A 24,926-nucleotide genomic window follows, 5' to 3' on the forward strand; every position below is an offset into this window, starting at 1 on the left:
CAGCAAACAACACACACAATATCCACTCTTTTTACAAAATTGTCTTTTTAAACACTCTTCCCCTTTGTTCATAGACAAATACTGTTTTGTGGGGCAGGTGAGAAACTCATCATATGCCTTGAAACCAAGGATGCTTCCAGACTGTCACTATTTTCAAGAGGGATTCAATCATATACTGGCAAATTCAGGTTGCACCATTATAGTTGCTTGGGAGTGTCTGTAGAACAAATCCACTTCTCTTTTTGCAGTAAGGAAAGTGATGGAGGATATGAGCTGGAAACTGTGGATTAATACTTGCTGTGATGCAGCTTCATTTAACCTCTTGCAAATGTATTGAAATGGATGCTTAATAATAGGCAATCTGGAGGCACTTGAAGATCAATCATATCTTGTGATTAAACTTGTGTGTCTTGTTATATGAAGTCCAAACAAGCAACAATTAAAAATGGATGGGAGGGGGCAGACAGTGAGTAAACAGAAACCCATAATAAAACTGGGAGATTTAGGTTGAAGCTCAAAACTTACTGGGCAGCAAGATCAACTGAACATGCTGGGACTCAAAATTCTTGAAAAACAAGCATTTGGTTGCATTGCCTATTCCTTAGGACAGCTTGGGTCAATTATGAGAGCCCACCTTGATCGTTGAGACCAGCTGAGCATCCCAATTAATGGAGTGTGCGGCTGAGACCATAGCTGCATCTGCTTTGCATGGTTCAATCCCAGGCAGCTCCAGATAAGACTGGGAACCCCAGAGAGCCATAGCTCATTGGTAAAGCATCTGCCTTGCACACAGAAGGTCCCAGGTTCAATCCCCCAGCATCTCCTAGTAAAGCTGAGAATATATCCCTGCCTGAAACCCGAGAGTCACTGCCAGTCAGTGTAGGCAGCACTGAGCTAGATGGACCAACAATTTGCCTTGTTTTAAAGCAATTAATCCTTTGTTCTGGGTTGTTTTTTTTTAAAAAAAATCTTTAGTACTGGGCCAGGAAAAGGGACCCACTCAGGCAAGCCTAATTCACACACAGGTGGTTAACCTGGCTCTGCCACTTCAGGTTGCATGTGGAAAGCTAGCATGTCAAGGGCAAGGCTAGGTGAACACTATTCTGATCTGAGTTTTCTATGTGAAAGGGGTTTTGGTTTGTTTCCATATATACACACCACCCAGGAGAAACAAGCCTGTTCGGTGTGAGAGAAATTGTTAGTTCTGTTGATACAAAAACCTTCTGTTTATCAGTTCTCTCCCATTTCCTTCCTTGGCCCAGAGGTGGCTGGTTCCCGTTGGAACTGGTAGGGTGTAAGACAGGGAGCTCACCAGCAGATGGAGCCAGAGTAAATGACAGACAGAGCCGTCTGACTGTAGTTTTGTCCCCATCCTCCTCCATTCGGTTCTATAAGGGCAATACTGAAACTAAAGGGAAAGAAGCTACACTTTCTGTTGAGTAATAAAGCAGGCAGGTGGAGTGTGGCTTAGGAATGAACCAGCCTCCACTGACTTGGCCAGTATCCCTTGGCTGAGATAACCCACTGCTGGGCGTAGAGCAGCAAAACACAGATTTAAACCAGAATGTGTGCTAAAGGTAAAGGACCCCTGACAGTTAAGTCCAGTCACGAACAACTCTGGGGTTGCGGCGCTCATCTCACTTTACAGGCCGAGGGAGCTAGCATTTGTCCACTCCGCAGACAGTTTTTCCGGGTCATGTGGACAGCATAACTAAGCCACTTCTGGCGCAACCAGAGCAGCGCGTGGAAACACTGTTTACCTTACCTTACCTTTTTATCTACTTGCACTTTGACGTGCCTTCGAATTGCTAGATTGGCAGGAGCTGGGACCGAGCAACGGGAGCTCACCCCATCGCGGGGATTCAAACCGCCGACCTTCTGATTGGCAAGCCCTAGGCTCAAGTGGTTTAGACCACAGCGCCACCTGCGTCCCTTAGAATGTGTGTTATACATCCCTTAATCCTAAAAACCTGCTTTCCCCTCTAAAATAACCCCAGTTCAATACTAAAATAACAATAATTTTAAAAATTCAAATGTGTATTGTATTCCTCACTTCATCCACAAGCAAGGACACCCGTTCACCACTTTTTAAAGCACATGGTAAATTGTGCTTAAAATTAAATTGCAAATTTTTATGATTGTTTCTAGGTGGTAAGAAAAATGTCTACTTTCAGGAAAAGCAGAGAGCAAAATCTTAAGCTGGTCAGATGGAAGGCATTCAAGGGATAATGCCTTCTAGACTTATTTGCCTCTTCAGCTAAGGCTGAATCAAAATTAGAGCTCCATTTGTGCTTTAATGACAATCAAAATGATTAAAATTAGTGTTTTAGTTATAACCATTATAGCCTGGCAATTGATACCAATGCAGCAGGGGAAGAGCTGAGGTTAAAAACTGTGTTGTAACAGACTCCTTTCACTTCCTTAACGAGCAGAGATAGGTGCCAAAACATCTTGACCCCGCTGTAAACACATGCACACTCTCCAGCAAGGAATTCAGAATTATTCTGGGTCCACTGTGTCATTTGAGACCTCGTTAGGAACCCCATCAAGTTGGGCGTGGGGGCTTTTTAAGGCTAGAAATGCCAGTGCAGGCATTGGACAGATATAGAGTTTCACTTTTTTCCATTGGCAGGGCTTCCTGCAATGAAACAGGGACTCTGTCACATGCCCACCCCCATGCAGAGTTAAAATAAGGGCTGCAGCAGATGAAAGGCCTCTGGGTTTGTGTTGCAGTAGGGCTGGTTTTGGGGTGGGTAGGTTTGGCGAAGCCCTTTTTGGCTGGGTCAGGTCTTTACCTGCCTGCACCTGACGTCCTACCAGATCTCAGGATTGTATCCAACCGAATTATGCTCAGTGCAGACCCACTGGAATGCATGAATCTAAGGTAGTCATGTTCATTCTCTTTGATGGGTCTACTAGGAACCCTCCAATAAGACGGCCTGTGGGTATGGCTTGGCTGAAATGGTCTTGTGGGTCAATGGCGGAGGGGCTGGGGGGCACAATTATGTCCCCCACTGCTGTGATACGGGGTGTCAAAGCCTCAGCCAAAGTCCCTGATTTCCACATAACATGGAAAATTGTTAAACACAATTGAATGCTCTTGAGGCCCCTTCCAGCTCTGTGAAACTTTCCCGTGCAGCCTCGCCTGATTATTCTTCGTATCTTTTACAAGGTGCTGAATTTTGGCACGTCCTCCGCCTTTGGCAAAGAGGAATTGGATGCTAGGTGTCTAAAATCAGATTATCTTGAGTCATCTCCGAGTACATCCCCAGGCGTGTGCTTCAGTTTATGGGAGGTGAAGGAAGAAGAATTGTCTGTTCACCTTACCCCAGTGTAAGCAGCATGGCTTCGTGAGAAGGAAAGGCTTCCCCCTGTGCTGAAATGCAGAGAGGAAACGCTACATTTCTAAGAGGATTTTGGGTCCAGCCATACAGTGAATCTCAGGTCAGACGGATTCACAGCAGCCTAACAACCAAACACACATCTGCCTGCAGATCACTTTGCCAACGTCCTCCAAACTCAGTTACCATCTTTGGAAACACTTCCAAATTAGGAAGAAGTTCCCCATCTTGGTTCTTCAGAAATATGTCTTCAACAGGTGAATTATAGGCAAGGCATCCAGAAATGGCAAAGTCTTTGATGCTAGAGAAAGGGCAGTATCTTTTTTGGGGGGTTGCTGGTGGGAGTTTTTGTCCATGTGAGAAGGATGTAGCAAGGAGGGTACTGCAGGGCACAGCTACACGGGTTTATTTACACCTCGCCCACGACAATGCGGGGAGGGAGAGGAAATTCGAAGGATGGCATCTGCCACCAAGACGGCTGGAGGAGAGTTGGGCTTCAGCCACTCCTAGGCGAGGGACCAGAGGCGTCTTAAAGGGCGCTGTTCCTCTGCGCCTCGGCTTTTTTGCTGTAAGGCTGTGAGATAGCGGCGAAATCCTTCAGCTCCTCTTTGTCCGCCTCTTCTTCCGTGCCGTTCCTCTTTGCCATAATCTGGTTGATTTCCATGAAGGTTTTGTTCTTGGTTTCGGGGACTACCAGGAAGATGTAAATGACGGTGAGCAAGCAGATGCCGCAGAAAATGAGGAAGGAATAGGCCCCGAGTCCTTGCTATATAGAGGAAAAATAAGTGAGAACAAGAGAGAGAGAGATGAGATGAGTTACTGGAAACTGATTTTGTTTTTCATACTCTTTACTCCAGAAGAACCATCACCAGGTTCAAAATGCATTGGGATGTTGGCTCGATTTAGGACCACGCTGAGTTGTATGCAGTGTTTGTCTTGCTCAGAGTAGTCCCATTCACATTAATGGACACAACAAACTTGGGTCTATTCATTTCAATGGGTCTACATTGAGTTGACAACCCTCTATTGAAGAGAAGCAAATCTCTGTCGTGTAACCCCTCCCAGCAGTGGCCCCTGGAAGGTTGCACAGAAAGGAACATGGCCCCCGAGCTGCAAAATATTCCCTTCCCCTCTTGTAACCCAAAGCAGAAAAACTTTACCATTTGATTCTGCTAGGGTGGGCCTTGGCAAATGTCTAGCATTGTCAAAGGCTAGCACTCGCCATGAACAATCCCACAGGAAGCATTTAGGGACTTGGAGTAGGGAATTTCGACAGCATGGCTGGGATGCCTAGAGTGGCAACCCCAGGGCAATTTGCATAGAAAAGAGTTGGCCTGCACTGCAGCGCCACCACACTAGATGGCCAAAGGGCGGTATTACAGCTTCCAAGCCATCAGGGATCCAGTGATAAGAAGGAGCCAGGAGGGTCCCAATCTGCTCCTAACAAAAGTGGAGGCCTCTGGGCTGGCTAAATCAGAGTAATGCTCTGAAGGCTGCCCCAAAGAGAAACATATTCTGTGCCCCTGTATAAAACTGAATCGCCTTAAGCAGAAATGTTATGAATCCGCAATTTCCTTACATCCATGTATTGGAAGACCAGACCCACTGTGAAGTTTGAAAGCCAGTGAACAGAGCCTCCAACCATGAATGCAGCTGGGCGAGACGACTGGAGGAACATCTCAATTATCATCACACTCGGAATCGGGCCTGGGAGAAGGGAGAAAGGGATGATTATTTATTATCGTGTGTAAGGACGTAAGAAAGGCCTGCTGGATCAAGCCAGTGGCCCAGGTGGTCCAGCATCCTGTTCTTACAGTGGCCAACCTGTGGGAAACCCGCAAGCAGGATTCAAACACAAGAGACCTCTCCCCTCCCATGGTCTCCAGCAGCTGGTATTCAGAAACTTGACTGCCTCCAGCTGTAGAGGCAGGGCATAGTCATCATGGCTAGTAGCCATCGATAGCTATCTCCTCCAGGAATTTGTCTCAAAGCCATCCAAGTTGGTGGCCATCACTGCCTCCTTTGGAAGGGAGCTCCATAGTTTAACAATGTGAAGAAGGATTTCCTTTTATCTGTCTTGAATCATCCAAAATTCAATTCCCTTAGTTGTCTTGGTGGCCCTTTTCTGAACCTTTTCCAACTCTACAATATCCTTTTTGAGGCGAGGTTGCTCCATAGATTTGTACAAGGGCGTTACGATATTGCTTTACATTCGTGAATTGCTTCCAATGAAGCACTTCAAAGCAATTCCACAATAAATGAGCTGCCTTTTACTGAATCGGACCATTGGTCCACCTAGCTCAGAACTGTCTACACCAACGGTGTCCAAACTTTTTCAAAGAAGGCCAGTTTTGATGAAGTGAAGGGCCGTGAGGGCTGACCAAAGGACCAACCAAAATTGTTGTCCTTTTTTTAGGGTTGAAGTTGTTGAGCTTTTACCCCAGGATATAAACTGCCACAGGGGCATGATTAAACTGACCGGCGGGCCGGATTAGGCCCCCAAAAAGGACTTTGGACATGCCTGGTCTACACTGACTGGCAGCAGCTCTCCAGGGCTTCAGGAAGAGGTCTCTCCCAGCCCTGCCTGGAGATGATGATGATGACTCTGCCGGGGATTGAACCTGGGACCTTCTGCATGCAAAGCAGATGCTCTACCACTAAGCTACAGCCCTTCCCTTGAGATACAGGGGCATAGGAAGCTGCCTTATACAGAGTCAGACCACTACTGCATCTAGCTCAGTGTTATCTACACTGTCTGGCAGGAGCTCTTGGGGTTTCCAGACAGGAGTTTCCCCCAGCCTGAGGTGCAAAGGATCGAATGAGCAAGGGAAATGATTATTAAAGATAATGATTCACACCAGCAATGATACTACAATGGTGCCCCGCAAGACGAATGCCTCACAAGACGAAAAACTCGCTAGACGAAAGAGTTTTCCGTTTTTTGAGTCGTTCCGCAAGACGAATTTCCCTATGGGCTTGCTTTGCAAGACGAAACGTCTTGCGAGTTCTTGCGAGTTTGTTTCCTTTTTCTTAAAGCCGCTAAGCCGTTAATAGCCGCTAAGCCGCTAATAGCCGTGCTTCGCAAGACGAAAAAACCGCAAGACGAAGAGACTCGCGGAACGGATTAATTTCGTCTTGCGAGGCACCACTGTATAGAGATGTAAGGAAACCATTCATTTTTCTGAGCATACTTACTGGCTCCGATAGCGTGTCCGATGACATAGGCGATAACGCAGGCTATACTCAAGTAGGGCATCCCGTTGATGTGCTGTTGAGGAATGGGGTTGCTGTTTAGAGCCATTTCTCAGTTTCCCTGTTGAGGCGTCAACAGTGAAACAAGAAGGGCGATCGAACACCAGCGAAGGTTGGTGCCTGTTGGGCGGAAGGCAAGGAGCCCGACAGTAGGGGGAGCCAGAGCTCAACGAATGGCTGACCCAAGAAGCAGAGCTAACTAGGCAGAGCTAACTACTTGTCCCCACATCCTCCTCTTTCCTACTGATTTCTAGAAAGGCAAGACTGGGACTAGGGAGCAGGAAGGTGACAGGCACGGCCAACCTTTTTGGCTGACGGGTGGAGTACAAACGCTCTAGATAATAATACACAGGACCTCAATATCTTAAGGCTTGCCTCTATGCATACAAACTGACCCGGATCCTGTGTTTGTCATCTGAGGCCCTTCTTTATGTCCCCAATCCCATAGAGGTTCAGAGGCTGGCAACAAGAGAACGGGCCTTTTCTGTGGTGGCTCCCAACTTTGGAACTCTCTCCTCAGAGAGGCTTGCCTGGTGCCATCATTGCATGTCTTTAGGCGCCAGGCAAAAACATTCCTCTTTACCCAGGCCTATGGCTATTAAATAATCTATGGCCTGTGAAAGGGTAGAGGAGAGGACTGTTATTATGCTTCATGGTGGTTGGTACTTGAATGTTTTACATGCAGAAAATCTTGGTGAGGACAGCTGCCCCTTGCCCCTGCCCAGGCAAAGATGCTCACTAAACGCACCTTGAGGTTCAGAGCCACCGTTAGCACAGCACAGGCGACACAGCAGATCCCAAAACCGGCCAGAAGCAGAATTCTCCGCCCCAGGGACTCGATGATAAAGACCTAGAAGATAGGGAGGAAGAGAGAAGCCTGTAAATTCGTATGCAAGGGATTCATTCAGGGGCCTTTCGGTGGTGGCACCACAACTATGGAATTCTTACACCAGGAGATTCAAGACAAGCTCCCTACATTCTCATTTTTTGAGTCCAACAGGGCTTTTCATGTTGGATCCCTGCAGTTTTCACACACTGCTATTTTACAAACTACTTCATGCAGCTGTAGGGAGTATTGATCCTCTTAACTGCTGCTAGCAGTGAACACTATTAGTTCATATGTACATATTTTACTACTTTAAATGGGTTTGTTTTTATTTATTTAATCCTAAAAGTGAATTTGAAATGAAATGATTTATTTCATAAAATTTTGACTGTAAAAATCCTCAAAGCAGAACAAAACAATAAAATTATTGGCAAGAACGATGAAAACAACTATTTAAAATGTTTAAAAAATCAAAACCAGCAAAAAACCTAAAAAACACACCAGCGTTTTAGATATCTGGGTAAGCGTGACAAAACAAAAATGTTTTTAACAGGTGCGAAAAAGACCCCAGTGAAGGCACATACATAATTATCAATAGCCAGGGAGTTGCAATGTGAGGTGCTAATAAACAATTTTTCACTACTTATTTTTCAACCTGTTCTTTAAGTGATCATTTTAGTAGCATGACTATAACAAAAGCAGCTTAATTCCCCACTACAGGAATATTTACTATTTTGCTTAGATAAAAGGAAAGTATTAAAATGTTAAATGCATGCATGCATGCATGCATTAATTAATTAATTAATTAATAAGGTTAAATTAAAAGCTTATCAGAGGAGCAGTTTGAAGGAGCTGTTTGTTGGCTGCCACCTTGAAACCCCTTTCTTGATAATATTAATATTTCTTGCTTCCAGGTTGTTACTATCAATATAAACTTTGTTAAATAAATAAAATAATAATAATAAAAAGCTTCGCCACCCCACACAGGTCGAGCACCTAACCCAGCTCTGGTGCATAATAATAATAATAATAATAATAATAATAATAATAATAATAATAATAAAAAATCAACATGGTAAGCCGTACCGCTAACAACGTCATCACGACATTGACGGCCCCTGTCCCCACGGTCACGAACTGCACGTCGTTTTCCTCCACACCTGAGCTCCTATATATACTGTCAGCATAGTAGTAGACCTGGGGTTGGATGAAAGACAAACAAGCAACCGAACTTCAGTCATGCCCACAAGCAGGAAAGCATTGAACGTCAGAAGAGTGCCGAGATGGATCGGCCCAATGGAATCACAGAATGGTAAGAGTCGGAATGGGACCCCCAGGTCCAGTCAAACCCCCTGCAATGCAGGAATAGTCCGGCGTCCTGTTCTCACCGTAGCTGAACACGTGGCTGTGGAAAACCCGCAAGCAGGACTTGAGCAGAAGAAGAGCTCTCTGCTCTCCTCCAGTTTTCAGCAACTGCTATTCAGAGGCATCACTGCTAGCCTTAACCTCTGTAAATTTGTCCGATTCTCTTGCAAGAAGCGAATGGTGAGTAAGAACATAGGTAGAGCCCTCCTGGATCAAACCAAAGGAGCATCTAGTCCAGCACCCTGGGGCCAACTGGATGCCCCTATGGGAATAATAATAATAATAATAATAATAATAATAATAATAATAATAATAATAATAATAATAAAATAAATTTATTTATACCTGCCCTTCCCCTGTTCAAAAACCGGGCTCAGGGCGGCTAACAACAAATTTAAAACACTTAATTGTAAAAGCAGCATAACATACAGTATAAAATACAGGCTGTGCCTGATCCAACAGGCTCCTTATGTTCTTAAGCATCCATCGTTAGGCATGATGGGAATCCGGATGCTAGGCTTAGATAGGCCTCTTTGGTCTGTTCTGGCAAGGTACCGTATTTTTTGCTCTATAGGACGCACCAGATGATAGGATGCACCTAGTTTGGCAGGGAGGAAACAAGAAAAGAAAAATTCTGAATCCCAGAAGCCAGAACAGCAAGAGGGATCTGGCTTCTGGGATAGCCTCTTGCTGTTCTGGCTTCTGGGATAGCCGCTTCGCGGGGCTATCCAAAGGCCAGAATAGCTAGAGGGAGCGCTGCGCAGCTCTCCCGGCTTCAGCAAAAGGAACCCGAAGCCTTTGGAGTGCAGTGCGAGGTCCCGCTGCGCTCCAAAGGCTTCAGTGCGCACCGACCCCTCTCGCTCTCCAGGCTTCAGCGAAAGCAACGCAAAGCCTCTGAAGTGCAGAGGGAGCACTCCCTCTGCGCTTTGGTGGCTTCGCGTTGCTTTCGCTGAAGCCAAGGAGCCCGCATTCGCTCCATAGAACGCACAAACATTTCCCCTTAATTTTTGGAGGGGGAAAAGTGTGTCCTATAGAGCGAAAAATACGGTACCTCTGCAAAGGAAGAAGCGGGATGCATAGCCCAGAGTCAGGAGACACGGCAAAGTTGCTTTTAGATCCCCTTCTAGTGAGGCCCATCACACCCAACTATGGTCAAGTGTTACTTGGGATGCTGGTTTACTTACTGCGTTAATCCCGGAGAGCTGCTGCCCCGCCATCATCACGATGATGGAGATGAGCTGCCAGCGGAGGCCTCGGTAGGTGAAGAGGGTCAGCACGGACATCCGCCCCTCGGCTTTCTCCGCCTGGTCCTCCAGGCGCATCTCCTCCATCTCCTCCTCTACGTCATCCCAGCCCCTCAGCTTCTTCAGGGCTGGATGGGAAGAAGGAAGGAAGGAAAGTCACCAAGGTGGCAGGAACCTGGCAGAAAAGACTGGAGGTGCTTTGCCTGCAGCCCACGCCACTCACAAGGTTTTTCATTCATGAACAACAGCAGTTCCTAAACTTTCATGGGTCCTTGGTTCCATAGACCCAACCCCAGTGCCATCCTGCCCAGCTGCTCTATAAAAGGCATTACAGTGGTACCTCGGGTTACATACGCTTCAGGTTACAGACTCCGCTAACCCAGAAAAATTACCTCGGGTTAAGAACTTTGCTTCAGGATGAGAACAGAAATCATGCTCTGGCGGCGCAGCAGCAGCAGGAGGCCCCATTAGCTAAAGTGGTGCTTCAGGTTAAGAACAGTTTCAGGTTAAGAATGGACCTCCGGAACGAATTAAGTACTTAACCCGAGGTACCACTGTATTCAGAATAGCGGTCTGCACAACCCACTAAGGAAGACAGTAACACAATAACATTTAAAACAGTAACGATCAATAAAACAGTAACGATCAATAAAATATTTGAGGGAGTCGGGCACCCCCGAAGTTGACAGGCGTTGACATTCAAATGATGTGCGTGAACCACGTCTTGTGATTATGTAGGGCAGGGCTTACCTGCCCCCTCTCCAATATTTTATCCAAGTTGGCACCCCTGGTAATGATTAATCGCACATTTATTCACATTCCAATTAAAACTAGTTCAATTAATTCAACAAAAATAGATGGACTTGATCCAGCAATTCAAAGACTGTTAGTAAGTTACACCTCCAGCACCCTCCAGGGAATCCCACTTCTCCCCTGGGGCAGGGGGGTAATGCCCCCTTTGGAAAACCACTGTCAATCCATTCTCTAGAAGTTTTGGACTACAACTCCCATCACCCCCTGCAGGCATCGACAGGAGCTGGAGTTCAGCGTCATTGGGAGGGCCCATAGGTATTCAGATGCTGTGTCACACCTGAGCTCAGGCCACAGGAGATAGCTTTGGTTTGACCAGCAAGAAGCTGCCCCTTAAGTTATGAGTTTGGACTTTTTACAGATATCCTACCATCTCGGAGACAGGATAACCGAGCAAGGAGTTGTTTGTATGCCTCCATAGCAGTTTGCAGGTAGTAAAATACACACTTGTTAGATGCAGTTTCATATTGCTCTTCTCTACCCAGCCTCCCTCCCAGTGGTGGACTTTTGTTGTCGTTTAGTCGTGTCCGACTCTCCGTGACCCCATGGACCAGAGCACGCCAGGCACTCCTGTCTTCCACTGCCTCCCGCAGCTTGGTCAAACTCATGTTCGTAGCTTCGAGAACACTGTCCAACCATCTTGTCCTCTGTCGTCCCCTTCTCCTTGTGCCTTCCATCTTTCCCAACATCAGGGTCTTTTCCAGGGAGTCGAGTCTTCTCATGAGGTGGCCAAAGTATTGGAGCCTCAGCTTCACGATCTGTCCTTCCAGTGAGCACTCAGGGCTGATTTCCGTCAGAATGGATAGATTTGATCTTTTTGCCATCCATGGGACTCTCAAGAGTCTCCTCCAGCACCATAATTCTAAAGCATCAATTCTTCGGCAATCAGCTTTCTTTATGGTCCAGCTCTCACTTCCATCACTACTGGGGAAACCATATCTTTAACTATATAGACCTTTGTTGGCAAGGTGATGTCTCTGCTTTTTAAGATGCTGTCTAGGTTTGTCATTGCTTTTCTCCCAAGAAGCAGGCGTCCTTTACTTTCACGACTGCTTTACGTATAAGCTAAACAAGCTATAGCTTAGGGCCCCACTCTCTTGGGGGCGCCAAAAAAAATTTAAAGGAAAAAAACAACTGGATGTGCATTTCCAAAATATAAGACAAAAAACAAATAGAATAAAACCTACATACAGCAACAGTGTTTTGTCTGGTTTGCTCATTTCTCTATATAGGGTGCCTACATTCTGCATGGACTGGTTGCATGGCAACATGCGCAAATGGCTTTAGATATCTATTAGGTCCATAAATTACCATATAGCACATATCCAACACAAAAAACAGCGGCAATTTTTTTGTTGGCAAAGGACAGCTGGAAATATAAAGGTCCCCATTACCTTCAGTAGCTTAAGACCTCCCTCCATTTTAGACTGTATCTTCTAAGTAGGTGTTTTACCTGCTTTGGCACTCGCTTCATCTCCCTTCTGGATCAGCAGGTACCTGGGACTTTCAGGGAAAAAGGGAAGCAGGAAAAGCTGCAGTACTGCAGGGATCCCAGTTAGACCCAACAGAATTGGCCAGCCTGCAACATGAGAAAAAAGAGAAATGTTGCTATGCCTGCAACAGAATAAGACACATGAGGAGAGCTTGCTGGATCAGGTAAAAAGGTAAAAAAACAAACAAACAAAGGACCCCCGGACAGTTAAGTCCAGTCAAAGGTGACTATGAGGTTGTGGCACTCATCTCGCTTTCAGGCCGAGGGAACCAGCGTTTGTCCACAGACAGCTTTCCGGGTCCTGTGGCCAGCAGGACTAAACCGCTTCTGGCTCAATGGGACACCGTGACAGAAACCAGAGTGCACGGAAACGCCGTTTACCTTCCCCCTGCAGCGGTACCTATTTATCTACTTGCACTGGTGTGCTTTTGAACTGCTAGGTTGGCAGGAGCTGGGAAAGAGCAACGGCAGCTCATCCCGCTGCGTGGATTCGAACCGCCGACCTTCTGATCGGCAAGCCCAAGAGGCTCAGTGGTTTAGACCACAGCACCACCCGCACCATCCTGTCCTCACAGCAGCCAAACCAGATGCCCATTATGGGAAGCCCTCTTGCGATTCCCAGTAACTAGAATTCAGAAGCATTACTGCTTTGGGCAAGTGGAGGAAGAGCATAGCCACTGTGGCTATTAGCAGTCTAGAGACTTGACCTCCTGAAATGTGTCAAATCCTCTCTTAAAGCCATCCTGATTGGTGGTCACTGCTGCCTTCTGCAGAAGCCAGTTCCACAGTTTAACTACGTGCTGTGCAAGTCAGTCATCTATTTTTATTTCCATTTATTTATTAGATTTCTATACCACCCTTCGTCATAATATCTCAGGGTAGTTCACAAGATAATAATAGCAGCCTGTTGGACACAGGAAGCTCTCTTACACTGAGTCAGGTCAGAGGTCCATTGAGGTCAGTATTGTCTACACTGACAGGCAGTAACTCCAGGGCTTTGGGCATTTAGAGGCATGCTGCTTGTGTTGGTGGAGGCAGAAGGCAAGTTATTGTGTCTAGTAGCTGTGTGCAGCTTTGCCCTCCACAAATTTATTCAATCCCCCCACATTCTGCAACTATTTTCACTCTACTTTTCCTCCACCCTCCCTATCCCTTTCCTCTTTTGTGTCATGTCTTTTAGATTGCAATTCTGGGAACTCATAGCTGTGAACTTACAGATTTGAAAATAAGGGACCAGCAGCCTCGAAAATAAGGGATCAGCAGCCAAAATAAGGGATTTTCAGGGCACAGGTATGCTCAACTTCTGAGCCCCTCCGAGCCAAAGGCAGAAAGCCCAGCCAGCAGCCAAACGAAGCCTTAAGCGTGGTTCCCACAGCGCAGCAACCCGGCAAAGGGGATGCAGCAAGGAAAACCACCGTCACCTCTCTGCTGGGAAGCGCTGAGCAAAGGAGAGTCCCCAGGCAATGCGGCCGATTTGATCGGCTCAGGGCATGCAAGCTCCACCCCCTGTCGTTCTGAGACTCCTTATTGGGTGAGCAACGCAGCCAAGCAACACAGTTGGAGCCTCCCTCCTCCCTGGCCAGCAGGGAGGGAGGGAGAGGAGCTGCTTCCTTTGAAACCCGGGAAATTTAAGGGACATCATCAATAAGGGACAGCAGCGGGACACGGCGCTGGGATAAGGGAGTTTCCTGCCAAATTAGGGACGGTTGACAGCTATGTGGGAACTAGGTAGCTTGTCTTGTTCTTGTTTTTTTTTTAAAGCAAGCAATTCTGGGAGCCTCTTTGGCTGAAGAGCAGAGGGTTTTTTTTGTTTTTGTTTTTAAAAGCCCCTCTAAACAGATAAATAAAACGCTATCAGAGCAGGAAATTTGACGCATTCCTCATTTACCTTCTGTGCTTCCGAGGATCATCCGCATGCCCAGAATCTGAGCAGCAAGGATCCCGATGGTGATGAAAAGCTGCGGGACCACTCCCACGGCCCCCCTTAGGTTTTTGGGAGACAGCTCTCCAAGGTACATGGGGACAACGTTGGAAGACAAGCCTGGTTGAAAAGACAGCAAGACAAATGCTGGGAATGGCAACAAAAGGGTGCAGCGTATCCGAACCCACCCCAGAGGAACGGTCTGGATAGAGGTCCCAGAAAGGCAGGCCTTCTTAAGAAGGTAACTTAAGACAGGTGCTCTACTGTGCTCACCTGCACAGATGCCAATGATGATCCGACAGACGATGATCACTTCAAAAGTCTTTGCCACCTTGGAGGCTCCCATGAGAATTGCAGGGATGATGGAGAAGACATTGTTGATCAGTAAGGTGCCCTTTCTGGAAAGGAAGGGAGGGAGGGAGGTGTGGGATAACCAATCTCATATAACCAACATGCTTAAGTTAATGGTTAATGCCATAGTAGAGTAAGCTGTCCTGCCACGCTTAGCCTAGGTCACTTCCCCTCACCTTGAGAGGAAATACCGTATTTCTCGCTCTACAAGACGCACTTCCCCCTCCTAAAAAGTAAGGGGAAATGTGTGTGCGTCTTATGGAGCGAATGCAGGCTGCGCAGCTATCGCTGAAGCCAGGAGAGCTAGAGGGATCGGTGCGCACCAATCCCTCTTGCTCAGGAGGAGATGCGCACCAATCCCTCTTGCTCTCCTGGCTTCAGGGATAGCCGCGCCAAGCCTCTTCAGGGCAACGGGAGGAACGCTCCCCCTGCCCTGAAGAGGCGTGGCACGACTATCCCAGAAGCCAGAACAGCAAGAGGGATCGCTGCTTTCACTGCGCAGCAATCCCTCTTGCTGTTCTGACTTCGCTTCGCTGGAGAGGCGCTGCACAGCTTTCCCTCTCTGCGCAGCGCCCCTTCAGCGAAGCAGGAAGAGAAACAGAGCCCCTTCCATTTCTCCTCCCGCTTTGCTGGAGAGGCGCTGTGCAGAGAAGGAGAGAATATTTTTTTCTTGTTCTCCTCTAAAACTAGGTGCATCTTATGGCCGGGTGCGTCTTATAGAGCGAAAATGCAGTGAGGTAAGCAAGCCTTTGTTCTTCCCCAGTCTACCTGAGAAGCTCAGCTTGGGAAGAGGTTTGAGCTGGTTGCTCCAGCTCAACCGCATGGCTCTCACAAGCCACTCTTGAATTCCTATACCAATATTTGGAACTTTTACAGCAGAGTCCGACAACAAGAATCTGGTGCAGTCCCCAGGTCCCCATACAATCAATCATAATAAAAAGTCAGAGACGGCACTCATGCAGAGACAGGAGCAGGAGAGAGACTCCTTTCTGGCTGGTTATCCCAGGAGTCATGGGAAATTGTAAACCCTTTAGGGCAACAACGTCTAGAAGGCCCTATCCTGGCTGCCCTTGCTTTGCACCCCCCTCTGCATCACACCACAACCAGCAATGTGAGCCAGAACCATGCTTTTCTTACCTGCCGCATTTGTTCACCATGGGGCCAACCAAAAGCGACCCAAAGAAGCCTCCAAGCGGGAAGAAGGACACTGTGATCGACCAGAGGGCTGTCATCATGTCCTTGCTCATGTACTCCCCATTCCTTTCATAGTAGGTTTCGTTGTAAAAAGCTTTCATGAACTGGAAGAAGAGAGGTATCACAGGTTCATTAACAATGCCCTCTTCTAAGTAAGACAGGAACAGGGAACCTGCAGATTTCCGGATGTTGTGGGACTACAGAACCCATCATCCATGAGGACTGGTCGCTCTGGACGATGGGTATTGGAGTGCAACAACCTCTGGGAGGCCACAGCTTCCCCTTTACCTGATGTAAACCGTGTCAACGTTCACCATTTCTGGTTGATGGTGCTCAAAGTTCTTTCAGCAAAGAACGTCTTTATATTATCATTAATATTTTCCAGTCCTAAGGTCACAGGGTGGGTGGGTTACAACATTGTAAAATGCAGCATTAAATCAGCACGTTTATTGCGCTGGCCCATCTGCATGAGGAGAAAGGGATCTCTGGGCTCCGGTGATGCAAAGTGGAAAAGGTGTGAGTGAGCACAGAGACTCTACCTACCAGTTCTGGAGAGTTTATCACGGAGACGTTGTAGCCGTACTGGAAAGATGAACCAAAGGCAGCCACAAAGGTCACCAAGCTGAGGACGAGGGTCATTCTCTGCAGGCAAGAAGAGGTGAGAGTGGTTGGAGGGTGAACCAGCTTCCTAAAACCAGCCCAGGAAGTGTCCTTCCTTATCCCAAACGTGCAAAGAGCAAGGAACCACATGTGGCCCTCCTCGCCTCTCTTATCTGGCCCTCGGAACTCTTCCCAAGCCACGCCCCCTTTGCCGGCTCTGATTCGCACCCCAAGACCACACCCCCAGGTGGAAATGTGTCCTTGAACTCTGATCATGCTTCTTGCTTAGATGGAGGACAGTGTTTGCAGGGACTAGCCTTGTACGCAAAAGGTTAAAAAAAAGGTCATTCATTGCCCCACCCACTTTTGTCTCTGGCCACACCCACCACTGGCATTTGGCCCTCGGAAGGCTGCCCAGAAGGGAATGCGGCCCTCGGTCCAGGAGAGTTTCTGTCCCACATTGAAGGCAAAGCTGTATTAAATAATCATTTACCCTGCAAGAACCTATTTAATCCTGTTTGAAAAACCAGGAAAGTATGGCTTAGGTTAGGAAAAAGCTAGAGGAACACCGTTGCCCTGACATCTGTTACCAACTGTTCAAAACAGCACAGTGCTGTGATGAGAAATGGCAGCTTAACTTTTCATGTAAGGGTCCAAAAGGATGGATCTGCAGTCCCATGTGGAGTTAATAGAATTATAGAGTTGGAAGGGACCCAAAGGCTCAACGGCCTGCAAAGCTGGAAAATATCTACCCATCCATACTCAGCCATGACACTCTCTCAGTGACCTTGGGCCAGGCATGATCTCTTAGCCTGGCTTACCTTACAAGACCAGCTCCCTTTTTCTTTGAGCCATTACAGTGGTACCTCAGGTTATATACGCTTCAGGTTACAGACTCCGCTAACCCAGAAATAGTGCTTCAGGTTAAGAACTTTGCTTCAGGATGAGAACAGAAATCAGGCTCCAGCGGCGCAGCAGCAGCAGGAGGCCCCATTAGCTAAAGTGGTGCTTCAGGTTAAGAACAGCTTCAGGTTAAGAACAAATCTCCGGAACAAATTAAGTACTTAACCCGAGGTACCACTGTATTAGGATTATTCATTTCATTCATTCATTGCTTTCTCTTTTTAAAAAGCCCCAGAGTGACATGCAGATCCAAACTCACCAACATTTAAAAAGCAAAGACATGGAGAAAATATTGGATGGGTTTTTCCATCACTCCCTCCCACCCCCCACCCCAAGAAAAAAAGTCCTGTATTTCTGGCTGAACAATTTCGGAAGAACGGATGACCTTTCCATGCACGTTCTGAAAGATCCTTCCACATCACAAGGTACCAGCCTATAAACAACGTGGCGTTTCTGGCCAAGGTTGCAGCTGGGGGCTTTTTAAAACACTGCCAGGGCATAAAGAGTTTCGTTCCCTGTCTTCCAGGAAGGCGGATCATATTTTCCATTGAGGACCCAGGCCTTCCCAATGACCACAGTTGACCTTTTTGCTCTCTCTGCTCCTCCCCCCTTCCTGCCCCCCCCCCTTGTTTGACATATTCTGGCACCCACCCAAGCACCCCGGAGGCAGATTTATTGCTGGTGTGTCGCCTCCCTAATTGCAACAGTTAGATGGTTGCAGCATTTGGGAATTTTTTCAGTTCAGGGAGAGTTTTTTCTCCCTCTCTCATAACACTAGAATTCGTGGGGCTCCAATGAAGCTGAATGTTGGAAGATTCAAAACACATAAAAGAAAAGTGCTTCTTTGTGCAGCACAAGGTTTGTTGCGGAAATTACGGGGGGTGGGGCGCATCTTTAAAGTTGTTAAATGTTACAAATATTATGCATAAATGTATCATTTCGACTTGACAGCTCAGGGAAGTTACCAAGCTTTAAAAGTCATATAAAATCAACTCCTTTGCCAGTTTCCTTCATTCCACCGCTTCGTTGGCCAAGGACTTGGAAACCATAGGTGGTGGCAGACTATGCAAACCAAAGTCCTATTGTCCCTTTGTAGTAGGTGCTCAGAATGTACTTCCCAATACATAACCTGTATCCACCTGTTGCCCCAACATATTCCTCCTATGTTAATCATGTATAACCCTCCCCTTTTCTGATGTAGCAATGATGTAGTGATGATGCTTAATGAACTGTATGCTGGGATAAGATAGAAACTTTTAAAAGTCCTTGTCACCCCATCCTCGGGGTTCAAAATTCCTCTTTGAACCTGTTGCGCAATAAACTTTGGTCTACAGCTATTTGCTCCGGCTGGTGGCTGGACTCCTTCCTTTGTTCCGCAGGGACCGGCAGGCTCTGGGTGACTGAGCAGCCTTGTACCTAGATTTTTCCGTAACATGTCCCTCCCACAGCAAGCAATGATAGCTATCAACTTGGGACAGCCCTCAAGTGCTCAGGCCCGCTTGAGGGTTCCCCAAAGGCAACTGGCGAGAGCAGGATGTTGGACTATATGGGCTATTGGCCTGATCCTGCAGGGCTCCTCTTATATTCTTAAGTGAGACCCAACACCAATTCCTAGGTACTGTAACTGGTTCCATTGTGGAATGGCTCTCACCAAAAAGAGGTTTCTGTCAGTTTTCAAATGCAATCAGCCTTCCGCCACTGATTTGACTGATTTGCTCTCAGGAGAGAACATACATAGGCACACCACGCATTTAAAGTACATGATTCCTCCCCCCCAAAAAAAAACCAATTCTGGGATCTGTAGTTTGTTAAGGGTGCTGGGAACTATAGTTCCAAGGGGGGGGTGAACTACAGTTCCCAGCATTCTTAAGGGGGAACAATGTGCTTTAAAAATTCGGTGTATGCACAGCCTTAGGCCACATTCACACTGTACATTTAAAGCAGTATCATACCACTTTAAACGGGGAATAACAACTCTCAGCACCTTGAACAAACTGCAGCCCCCAGGTTTCTATGGGGGAAGCCATGACTGTTTAAATGGTACCGTAGCATTATAAATGAATGGTGTGAACGTGGTTTTACTCTCTTGAATTATGGAGTCTTTCAGTCATTCTGGTTCAGCTGATGTTAAAGTACTTTGAACTTCTAGCTCTCAGTGACTTCCAGTGACTGGTCTACTGTCCATAGAGCAATTATCTTCAGTTGCAACTTGTGTCCTTCCTGACCATTGGCTCTGCTGGTTGGGGCAGTAGTTTGTTAAGGGCGCTGTGAGCTACAGTTCCCAGGATACTGTGAGGAAGTCATGCTCTTTAAAATGTACAGTGTGAAGGCAGCCTTGCAAGTCTTTGTCATCTTCTACGCAAAAGACCTCCAGGTATTTTGAAAAGGTATGGGGCTGATGCCAACTTTAGCACAGAATAAATACTTCTTTCTTATGTGACGTGCACAGCTGGCTTGCCATTTCTGCTTCTCTCATGGGGAAATTACGTACCACGGCATGCAAAAGTGCAACATTTATTCTTGGTAGAATGGGACACTTCCCCCATGCTATGACTCTGAGCATGTGCAGAATGCATTACCAAATTGGTACATCCAACCTCTACAGGCTTGGGGTGGTTCGAGCATCCAGGCCAGAAAGCGCGACTGCCTAAAATCAGGCTCTGGAAAGTCTGCCTTTAAGAGCTAAATACTAGGAACTCAGTACATGCTCAGAGGCACTCGCTTCACTACTACTTCACATGTTTTAGGCTGGGCATTCTGGCATTGACAAACAGCTCCTGGGTCTCAAGCTCATATTTATGGGTCTGTAGGGTTGGCTCAAATGGGATGCAGGTGGCGCTGTGGGTTAAACCACAGAGCCTAGGGCTTGCTGATCAGAAGGTTGGTGGTTCGACTCGGTCCCTGCTCCTGCCAACCTAGCAGTTCAAAAGCACACCAAAGTGCAAGTAGATAAATAGGTACCACTCTGGCAGGAAGGTAAACGACATTTCCGTGCGCTGCTCTGGTTCACCAGAAGCAGCTTAGTCATGCTGGCCACATGACCCGGAAGCTGTACGCCGGCTCCCTCGGCCAATAAAGCAAGATGAGCGCCGCAACCCGAGAGTCGGCCAAGACTGGACCTAATGGTCAGGGGTCCCTTTACCTTTACCTAGGGTTGGCTCAAGATGTCTCTGCCCTCTCCGCGGACCAACAATGCATTCTCTGAGGGCTGTGACCCAAACCATGCATCACCAGTCAGCAGTGAAGAGATTCAAAGCGCACCTGTGGAACAGCCTGCTGCTTCATGGATGCGTGCATGCAGTAATAAAAACCCTGCCAGCCCAGGGTTGGGTTGTTTGCAAGTCACACCACCCTTGCACCTTTGGCAATTAGCAGGGCAGATTATCTCCCCTTGTTTCCCTGCAGTGATATTGGGCATGCACAGGCTCCTTGCTTGGAGCAAAAAAAGAATGTTGCAGACCAAGGAAAAACTGCACAGTGCTTAAAAGACTACAGAAAACGGAATCTCAGTCATCGGATGCTGATTGCCAGCATGCCAAAATGTTGCCCAATCAATATTGTGCAAAGATGTCTGTAGGATTGGAACCCAGGTGCCTCAGATTCTCAACATCCTAACTCCATTGCCTATTTTTCTAAAAAATAAAATAAAAATAAAATGCCAATATTTTTCAGTGCACAACCACCTACTCTTCTGACAAGGTGTCTTTCTGGACCTTTATGTCATGGGGCTGGTCCAAGGTTTTGTGACCAGGGGACCTTCGCCAAACCCTCAGCCTTTTTCTGTCTTGCAGTGACCCTGCCACTCCCCCCTCCCACCAACACACCCTGAGAAAAAATCCTTAAAAACAGGCCTGTCTCCAAGATCCAGCAGCAAACAGACTGTGGTCTGAGTCCACACCCTCCAACATTCCGCATGAAAATTGGGATATTCTGTTGTAAAACAAGAGGTTCTGTGTTTCAATTGGCAAAATTCTACTGTGTTTTGCCCGTTTACCCCTCGACCCACATGCCCACAGAAGGAAACAGCGTCGTCTGCCAGCCAGACACTCACCCCCTTCCTGCCTTCGCATGGCATGCCGCCCGTATATTGATTTTCAGTCTTCATTTTAAACGCTCCTGCTGTCAGTTCTCTGCTCTGAGTTGCTGCTCTGTTTGCAGCGAATGCCCCAAATGGAAAGAAGGCAGATAGATATATAGAGCGAGCGAGATCTTCAGTATATGCACATACATGCACCTTGAGTGGAGCAGGGAACACCCAGCAATATTCTTTATAGCCCAACAGTGGGTGAAGTTTGCCCTCTGAACTTCCTCGAGATGGGCATGGCTGTCTCGTGCTGTCCTTGTGGATCGGCTTCTCTTTGCTCCTTTCAAGGTTCTGGGTTTGCAAACAGTCTTAAGGAGGGCGTGCGCTGCGAGCCAGGATCAGTGGCAGAGCACATGCTCCCGCAGGCAGGCGTTCCCACGTCCCATTATACAAAGCAGCCCCGAGTTGGCAGGAGTTGTGGAAGGGGCGTGGAAGAGGCGCATGCACACGCTGCCTGATCGGCTCAGAGAGAGCCGCTGTCTGTCAGAGTTGAGGGTGCTGGTTGTGAGTCGGCAGAATCTGGCCCTCTCCCGATCTGCGCTCTCCTCTTGGAAAGGGTTGCTTTGCTGCTGCTGCTGCTGCTGGAAAGCAGAGGAGGCTGCCAAGACCGTCTCTCCTTGCAAAGGGGCGGATTGAGCAATAACGAACGAAATTCATTCCAGCAGCGCATTGGAGCTCCGTCACACCACTTGTGTGGTCAGAGAGAAACATTTTGCTGGAGACAAATGCTTGGTTTCTACACACCGACGAAGCCTGTTTGGGGCTGATCTGTCTCTGGTGAATCACTGTCTGCAATTTTGTCTTTTTTGGGGAGATGTTGTGGATGTCTCTTATAAGAAAACTTTTTCAAGCATGCACACAAACGCCCCAGAGTTTCAGAGTTCTTTCCCCAGGGCTCTAGAAGTTATAATGGGAAAACCCCATCTGGAAAAGTTAAATATCCCCCTTTAAGGCTTTCAAAGTGGATTAGAGAAATTCAAGGATGGGAGATCTATCAGGCTGTATACACTTCTCTGGCGATCACTCGTAGCCGCAGTGGCGTAGCGTGGGGGGTGCAGGGGGGCCCGGCCGCACTGGGCGCAACATCTGGGGTTAGGGCAAATCCACGGGTTAGGGGGCGCAAATTACTTGCCTTGCCCCGGGTGCTGACAACCCACGCTACGCCGCTGCGTAGCCGAGTAAGATTGTCTTCCATAAACACGGTTTAACAATGAGTCTGTAAGTGACTGTGGAGGCCAGTTCTGGATCCACACATCCTTCCACAGTGGGGACATTGGTTCCTGGGCAGGAGTTGATCATGGTGTGGATTTGCCAAGCATGCCTTCCTCTTAGCACGTTTCTTCCTTGCGTTCTGAGTTCGAGTGTCTTCAAAGTCTATGACACCTTTGGTAAAGGCTGTTCTCCAACTGGAGCGCTTGCAGGCCAGTGTTTCCCAGTTGTCGATGTTTATACTACATTTTTTTAGATTTGCCTTGAGAGTTGTCTTTAAACCTCTTTTGTTGACCACCAGCATTACACTTTCCATGTTTAAGTTCGGAATAGAGTAGTTGCTTTGTTGAAAGCACATGGCTTCCCCTCAAAGTATCATGAGAACTGTAGTCTGTGAAGGGTGCTGGGAATTGTAGCTCTGTGATGAGTAAACTACAGTTCCCAGGAAAGCCTATGCTTTAAATGTGCTTTCAACATATGGTGTGTATGGTGTGTATATACAGTTAAAGCCATGGTTTTCCCAGTAGTGATGTATGGAAGTGAGAGCTGGACCATAAAGAAAGCTGATCGCCGAAGAATTGATGCTTTTGAATTGTGGTGCTGGAGGAGACTCTTGAGAGTCCCATGGACTGCAAGAAGATCAAACCTATCCATTCTTAAGGAAATCAGCCCTGAGCTCACTGGAAGGACAGATCCTGAAGCTGAGGCTCCAATACTTTGGCCACCTCATGAGAAGAGAAGACTCCCTGGAAAAGACCCTGATGTTGGGGAAAATGGAGGGCACAAGGAGAAGGGGGTGACAGAGGATGAGATGGTTGGACAGTGTTCTTGAAGCTACGAACATGAGTTTGACCAAACTGCGGGAGGCAGTGGAAGACAGGAGTGCCTGGCATGATCTGGTCCATGGGGTCACGAAGAGTCGGACACGACTAAACGACTAAACAACTAAACAACAACAACAGCTGTAGTCCACAGCTACCGGTAAGTAGAACCTCCAGGCTCAGGAGCAGTATGCTGCAGAACACTAGGCTGGCCGTTTGAAGGGCATTTGAGTCCTCACTTTGAAGGAGCCCTGTTTGAAAGCCTGTCCTGTTAGAATAACTCTAAGAAGGGTTATTTCTTCTTACACTGGTGAAAGTCCATAACTTGGTGGCAGAGCATCTGCGCTGCATGCAAAAGGTCGCAGGTTCAATTCCTGGCATCTCAAGGCAGGACTGAGAGAGAACCCTACCTGAAACCCTGGAGTGCTGCTGCCAGTCAGTGTAGACAATACTGAGCCAATGATCTAAGTCAGTATAAGGCAGCATTCTAGGTTTTCTAGGTGTGTGTGTGTGTGGTGAGTTTTGCTCAGTAGTTGGCACATGGACTGAGCAGGCACACAGATCATTTGGTGACACTCTCCGCCCTGCTCTGGTGAGATGCGTTATATTTCTATTTAAATTGCAGCAATTCTTTCCAAATGTACAACTACACATCTAGACAAGCATGCGCAAATTTTATGGACATGTGTGTCTTCTTTTGCAACGTTCTCCCCACCACCACCACTTGAAGACCAGTTGCAGTTGTTGGAGAGCAACATGGGAGACTCTCTTTCGCATTCTGCTTCTGGCTGACATCTGACTCTCCACTGCTGGAAACAGGAGGCTGGGACAGATGGGCCCAACGGGATTCCTTCTTACACATTCACTGAGGAATGCCTGATGCTGCTTTCAAAGGAACTCCAGTGTTCCCTGGAACACACTTCTAAATCTTGGGCTCAGGGAAGCCTCCATCAACCCGACGCCCTCCAAACCTTTTTGGATTTCCAAGTATCACCTACTGGGTTGGGGTCCATGGCCCAATTGTAGGACTACAATTGTAGGCCCAATTGTAGTGGGTCAAAATTAAGGGAGAGAAGAATAACAGAGACCTCATTGTGGGAGTTTACTGTAGATCCCCAAGCCAAACGGAGGGCATAGATGATGCCTTCCTGGAACAGATGGCCAAGCATGCAAAAGGAAGGGAGATAGTAGTAATGGGGGACTTCAATTACCCGGATATTTGTTGGATGTCAAACTCAGCCAAGAGCATAAGGTCAAACAGATTCCTCACTGGCCTTGCAGACAACTTCATTGTCCAGAAAGTGGGAGAAGCAACAAGAGGAACAGCCATTTTAGATCTGGTCCTAACCAATGTTGAGGACCTGGTTAGTGGGGTAGAAGTGGAAGGATCATTAGGCGCGAGTGATCATGCTCTTCTGAAGTTTACTATACAGCGGAAAGGAGCAGCCAAGCATACTAGGACTCAATTTCTTGACTTTAAGAAAGCCAACTTCATAAAACTTAGGGAAGTGCT

The 24,926-nt window shown here is 47.3% G+C and overlaps 1 protein-coding gene and 1 non-coding gene across 3 annotated transcripts in view; both read right to left on the bottom strand.

The window, feature by feature from the left end:
- Positions 1 to 82: 82 nt before the first annotated feature.
- Positions 83 to 24,926, bottom strand: part of LOC114602486 (solute carrier family 2, facilitated glucose transporter member 5-like) — a 39,774-nt gene continuing 14,930 nt past the window's right edge. The window contains exons 1-12 of one of the 2 annotated variants that reach the window (XM_028740749.2): positions 21,351 to 21,806; positions 16,340 to 16,438; positions 15,740 to 15,900; positions 14,525 to 14,649; positions 14,219 to 14,371; positions 12,292 to 12,417; positions 9,969 to 10,156; positions 8,506 to 8,616; positions 7,342 to 7,443; positions 6,537 to 6,609; positions 4,921 to 5,048; positions 83 to 4,107 (exon numbers count right to left, since the gene is read on the bottom strand). In XM_028740749.2, the coding sequence (XP_028596582.2) occupies positions 3,871 to 4,107; positions 4,921 to 5,048; positions 6,537 to 6,609; positions 7,342 to 7,443; positions 8,506 to 8,616; positions 9,969 to 10,156; positions 12,292 to 12,417; positions 14,219 to 14,371; positions 14,525 to 14,649; positions 15,740 to 15,900; positions 16,340 to 16,438; positions 21,351 to 21,404 (1,557 nt within the window). In that variant the 5' untranslated portion in view covers positions 21,405 to 21,806 and the 3' untranslated portion in view covers positions 83 to 3,870. Of the gene's footprint in view, positions 4,108 to 4,920; positions 5,049 to 6,536; positions 6,610 to 7,341; positions 7,444 to 8,505; positions 8,617 to 9,968; positions 10,157 to 12,291; positions 12,418 to 14,218; positions 14,372 to 14,524; positions 14,650 to 15,739; positions 15,901 to 16,339; positions 16,439 to 21,350; positions 21,807 to 24,926 lie in introns of those variants that run through there. The other variant, XM_028740750.2, reaches the window with a different exon arrangement.
- On the bottom strand, positions 5,942 to 6,011 carry TRNAA-UGC (transfer RNA alanine (anticodon UGC)). The gene has a single exon. It is a non-coding gene; the product is annotated as a tRNA-Ala (tRNA).

Source organism: Podarcis muralis, chromosome 7 (assembly GCF_964188315.1).
Source record: "Podarcis muralis chromosome 7, rPodMur119.hap1.1, whole genome shotgun sequence".
Taxonomy (NCBI): domain Eukaryota; kingdom Metazoa; phylum Chordata; class Lepidosauria; order Squamata; family Lacertidae; genus Podarcis; species Podarcis muralis.